The sequence below is a fragment of the Colobus angolensis genome, unplaced genomic scaffold, assembly GCF_000951035.1.
Source record: "Colobus angolensis palliatus isolate OR3802 unplaced genomic scaffold, Cang.pa_1.0 Scaffold128, whole genome shotgun sequence".
In the NCBI taxonomy this organism is placed as follows: domain Eukaryota; kingdom Metazoa; phylum Chordata; class Mammalia; order Primates; family Cercopithecidae; genus Colobus; species Colobus angolensis.
Window position 1 is genome coordinate 2,628,583 of NW_012114030.1, and position 5,303 is coordinate 2,633,885.

At 49.1% G+C, this 5,303-nt stretch overlaps 1 protein-coding gene across 1 annotated transcript in view; it reads left to right on the forward strand.

The window, feature by feature from the left end:
* The window catches only part of ITGAL (integrin, alpha L (antigen CD11A (p180), lymphocyte function-associated antigen 1; alpha polypeptide)), a 52,570-nt gene that overhangs the window by 32,094 nt on the left and 15,173 nt on the right, over positions 1-5,303 (forward strand). The window contains exons 16-17 of the mRNA XM_011933653.1: positions 4,647-4,807; positions 4,913-5,064. Of these exons, the coding sequence (XP_011789043.1) occupies positions 4,647-4,807; positions 4,913-5,064 (313 nt within the window). The remainder of the gene's footprint in view (positions 1-4,646; positions 4,808-4,912; positions 5,065-5,303) is intronic.

Below are 5,303 nucleotides of genomic sequence, written 5' to 3' on the forward strand. Positions count from 1 at the left end.
TTGAGCCACCGCACCCAGCCTGTTTTAAACTTTTTTTTTTTGAGACGGAGTCTTGCTGTGTTGCCCAGGCTGGAGTGCAATGGCATAGTCTCAGCCTCCTGACCTCAGGTGATCCACCCACCTCGGCCTCCCAAAGTGCTGGGATTACAGGTGTGAGCCACCGCACCCAGCCTGTTTTAAACTTTGTATTATGGGGAATGTGAATCATACAAAACTAGAAAAAAATAGTTTAATGAATCCCCAGGTCCTCATCACCCAGTTTCAACAATTACCGACTCACCCTCTATTTCATTCAAACCTCTACTCAGTGCCTCCTCCCATTCCACCTCTTATAAGATTTAGACATTTTTAATCCCAGCACTTTGGGAGGCCGAGGTGGGTGGATCACGAGGTCAGGAGATCGAGACTATCCTGGCTAACACAGTGAAACCCCGTCTCTACTAATAAAATACAAAAAAATTAGCCGGGCACGGTGGTGGGTGCCTGTAGTCCCAGCTACTCTGGAGGCTGAGGCAGGAGAATGGCGTGAACCCGGGAGGTGGAGCTTGCAGTTAGCCAAAGTTGCGCCACTGCACTCCAGCCTGGGTGACAGAGCGAGACTCCGTCTCAAAAAAAAAAAAAAAGATTTAGACATTTTAAACATAAATTTGCCAGAAAAGAAAGCAATGTGACATGATGGAAAGATCCCGGACTTTGGATTTGGACAGATTTGGGTTCAAATCTTGACTCTGTCACTCCAAGTTCTTAGGACAATTGTGCCACATTTTTAGATTTCATTTTCTTCTTTTTCTTTTGTAGAGTGGGGTGAAAGGAGGGAGGATGAAAGAGAAAGAGAAAGAAAGGAGGGGAGGAAGGAAGGACAAGGGAGGGAGGAAGGAAGGAAGGAAGGGATGGAGGGAGGGAGGAAGGAAGGGGGGAGGGAGTGAGGGAAAAGAAGAAAGAAAAAAGAGAAGAAGAAAGAAAGAAGAAGGGAAGGAAGGAAAAGAGAAAAAAGAAAAGGAAGGAAGGGAGAGCTCATTTTCCTTATTTTAAATGTTGGGGTAATAATAACTACCTCTTAGGGTTAGTAGAACCTTCAGGTGAAAAACTATTTGAGTACCTACAGAATGCCAGTGTCAGGCATTGGTAACAACAAGTGACTAAGACCCAGCTCTGTTCTCCAGGAACAAAATTCTAGAACTAGGATATTCTAGTTATTCTGAAATTTTCTTATGCAAACTTTGATAATGGCTGCCTAGGTCAAAATTCAGGGGCTTCAGTTATGATGCAGTGGGAAAAAGTGCTGGGATTGATTAGTGATGTCTGCTGGGGAACTGGGGCTCAGGGATGATAACTGTGCTGAGAACTCCCTGGGTGTGCTATACACACCTGCTATGTAGTCAATGGATTTTCACTACTGGTAGAGTCTTAGACAGCGAAATACCAGAATTTCATCACTTGTAAAATGCTGACAAGGTATATATCTCATCGGAAGTGTGGTAAATGTTAGATTCATGACATAGGCTGTATTCTTATCACCCTCAGGTATGTGTTCAAGACCTCATCTCCCCCATCAATGTTTCCCTGAATTTCTCTCTTTGGGACGAGGAAGGGACACCGAGGGACCAAAGGGCGGTAAGAAGAGATGGCTAGGGACGGTGGGGAGTTTATCAGAGAAATCCATTCGGCAAGAAGAGCCGCCCATGACCAGGTGGCTCACTCCTGTAATCCCAGCACTTTGAGAGGCTGAAATGGGTGGATCACTTGAGGTCAGGGGTTCGAGACCAGCCTGGCCAACATGGTGAAACCCCGTCTCTACTAAAAATACAAAGATTAGTCAGGTGTGATGGTGCACTTGAGGCCAGGAGTTTGAGACTAGCCTGGGCAACATAGTGGGACTCCCTTTCTACAAAACATAAAAAACTAATCGGTGTGATAGTGTGCCCCTATAGTCCCAGCTACTTGGGAGGCTGAGCAGGGAGGATCACTTGAGCCCAGAGGGTTGAGGCTGCAGTGAGCTATTGAGCTATGATTGCACCACTGCACTCCAGCCTGGGCAACAACGTGAGACTGTGTCTCTAAAGAAGAAAAAACGAAAACAAAAAAAGAGCCAGCCGGATTTGGTGGCTCACACCTATAATCCCAGCACTTTGGGAAGCTGAGCGGGGTGGATTGCTTGAGACCAGGAGTTCAAGACCAGCGTGGCCAACATGGCAAAAACCCGTCTCTACTAAAAATATTTTTTAAAAATTAGCCAGGCATGGTGGTGGATGACTGATTGATGCCTGTAATCCCAGCTACCCATGAGGCTGAGGCATGAGAATCGCTTGAACCGAGGAGGCAGAGGTTGCAGTGAGCAGAGATCGTGCCACTGCACTCCAGCCTGGGCAACAGAGTAAGACTGTCTAAAAAAGAAAAAAAAAAAAAGGAGCCGCCAGCAGAGTATGACTGCACAAGTGGCAGTGGGCTGAGGCAGCAGAGTGGGGCAGCCCTGGGAAGGCAGCTGGCTCCTGGGCAGGGCCAACCACAGCCAGTCCAGTTAAGCTAAGCCCCTGCCCCACCAGCTGTCATTCATTCATGAGGTCTTGCTGCCTCAGCTAATCTCTCTTCTCTCCATCCTGCCCACTACCCCTCGCTCAGCAGAGCAAGGACATACCGCCCATCCTGAGGCCCTCCCTGCACTCAGAAACCTGGGAGGTAAGAGGGGAGGAGGGGCAGGCAGAGAGGCCTGGGGTCAGGTCCCTCCTGGTCTGAGCCTCTTACTCCTTTCTTCTTGGCCTTCCAGATCCCTTTTGAGAAGAACTGTGGGGAGGACAAGAAGTGTGAGGCAAACCTGAGAGTGTCCTTCTCTCCTGCAAGGTCAGTAAGGCCTCCCGCCCTCCAGCCTCCATCCACTCTCTTTTAAGAGCCCCTGCTCCACTCACCAGATATGTCATTTGGAGATGCCACTTCCCTCTCTTGGGCCTTAGTTTCCTTTTCTGAGAAATTCGAGGCTGAACTCAGTGGCTCATGCTTGTAATCCCAGCACTTCAGGAGGCCAACCAAGGTGGGAAGATTGGTTAAGGCCAAGAGTTCAAGACCAGCCTGGGCAACATAGCAAGACCCTGTCACTATAACAAATTTAAAAATTAACTGGGCATGGTGGCTCATGCCTGTATTCCCAGCTACTTGGGAGATTGATGCAAGAGGATTGCTTGAGCCTGGGAGTTCGAGGCTGCAGTAAGCACCACTGCACTCCAGCTTGGGCAACAGAGCAAGACCCTATCTCTGAAAAATAAAAAGTAAATAAAATAGAAAGCAAATCCCTCATGGAACTCCCATCAGTCAGCAGTAAATAAGATTGCAAGAATTGCAAAACTGAAAGTCTGAGCATAGCTGGGCGGGGTGGCTCACACCTATAATCCCAGCACTTTGGGAGGCCAAGGTAGACGGGTCACCTGAGTTCAGGAGTTCAAACCCAGCCTGGCCAACATGGTGAAACCCCGTCTCTACTGAAAATACAAAGCTCAGCAGGCGTGGTAGCGCATTCTGAGGCAGTTTAGTTGCTTGAACTCTGGAGGTGGAGGTTGCAGTAAGCTGAGACTGTGCCATTGCACTCCAGCCTGGGCTACAGAGTGAGATTCTATCACAAAAAAAATAATAATAAATAGGCAGGGTGCGATGACTCATGCCTGTAATCCCAGCACTTTTGGAGGCTGAGGCAGGCGGATCATTTGAGATCAGGAGTTCAAGACCAGCCTGGCCAACCTGTTAAAACCCCATCTCTACTAAAAATACAAAAATTAGCTGGGCGTGGTGGTGTGTGCCTGTAATCCCAGCTACTTGGGAGGCTGAGGTGGGAGAATTGCTTGAGCCCAGGAGGCAGATCTCAAAAAAAAGGAGCCAGGCGCTGGGGCTCACTCCTGTAATCCCAGCTATGCAGGAGTCTGAGACAGGAGGATCACTGGAGGCCAGGAGTGTGAGGATCCAGTGAGCTATGACTGCACCACTGCACTCCAGCCTGGGCAACAAAGGGAGGCTCTAACAACAACAAAAGATGCAACTTTATTATGAAGCATAATAAAATTCATGCAAGCATCATTGAAGGCTTAAACATAAGCAAGAAAGTAACTCATGATTTCTCTTCCTAAGAGCTTACTCTTCTTCATGGAAAATGGGTCAGAGGCTGCTAGAATGAACTGGGCGCCCTAATTAGTTATCATCATTATTGGCCAGGCATGGTGGCTCACACCTATAATCCTAGCACTTTGGGAGCCCAAGATGGGAGGATTGCTTGAGCTCAGGAGTTCAAGACCAGCCTGGACAACATAGGAAGATCCCTTCTCTACAAAAGTGTATTTAAAGTTAGCCAGGTGTGGTGGCACATGCCTGTGGTCCCAGATCCTTGGAAGGCTGAGGTGGGAGGATCACTAGAGCCTGGGAGGCCAAGGCTGTAGTGAGCTGTGATCATGCCCCTGCACTCCAGCCTGGGCAACAGAGTGAGACCCTGTCTCAAAATAAATAAATAAAAAGTATCATTATTATTTTCCTTAAGAGGAGGCAGTGACATGTTGAGGTCTGCTTTAGGGAAGGAAAGTTATCTGGGCTCTGCTGGCGGGAGCCCCACATCTGAGGGGGGACGTGCAGTTGGGTTGGAGGGAGAGAGTTGGTTGCTTTCTGCCCTGCAGTTCCCGGCCCGTGGTGGATGTGGTCACCCTGATGTCCTTCTCTCCAGCCGAGATCCCAGTGCATGAAGTGGAGTGCTCCTATTCAACAAGTAACAAGATGAAAGAAGGTGTTAATATCACAATCTGTTTCCAGATCAAGTCTCTCATCCCCCAGTTCCAAGGTCAGAGCTCTCCTCTTGCTCCCCAGGGTAGCTGCTGCCCCACATCCAGGCTTATGGCCCTGGGATCCCCCACCATTCAACTCTTGCCTTTTCCGCCCTGCCCAGGCCGCCTGGTTGCCAATCTCACTTACACTCTGCAGCTGGATGGCCACCGGACCAGAAGGCGGGGGTTGTTCCCAGGAGGGAGACATGAGCTCAGAAGGAACATAGCTGTCACCACCACCATGTCCTGCACTGACTTCTCATTTCATTTCCCGGTAAGGGAGCCAGCGCCAGTGCTCTGGGATGAGCTACCTGCAGGGGCAGGCTCAGCTCCGTCACTGTCCAGTGGGTGACACGTCACTTCCTCTCCTGTGCAATGGTAGTAATAATACCTTTAGCATATTTTCTTCTAGTGTTTTTTAAAAATTATATATATGGCCAGGCACGGTGGCTCACACCTGTAATCCCAGCACCTTGGGACACCAAGACAGGCGGATCACAAGGTCAGGAGATC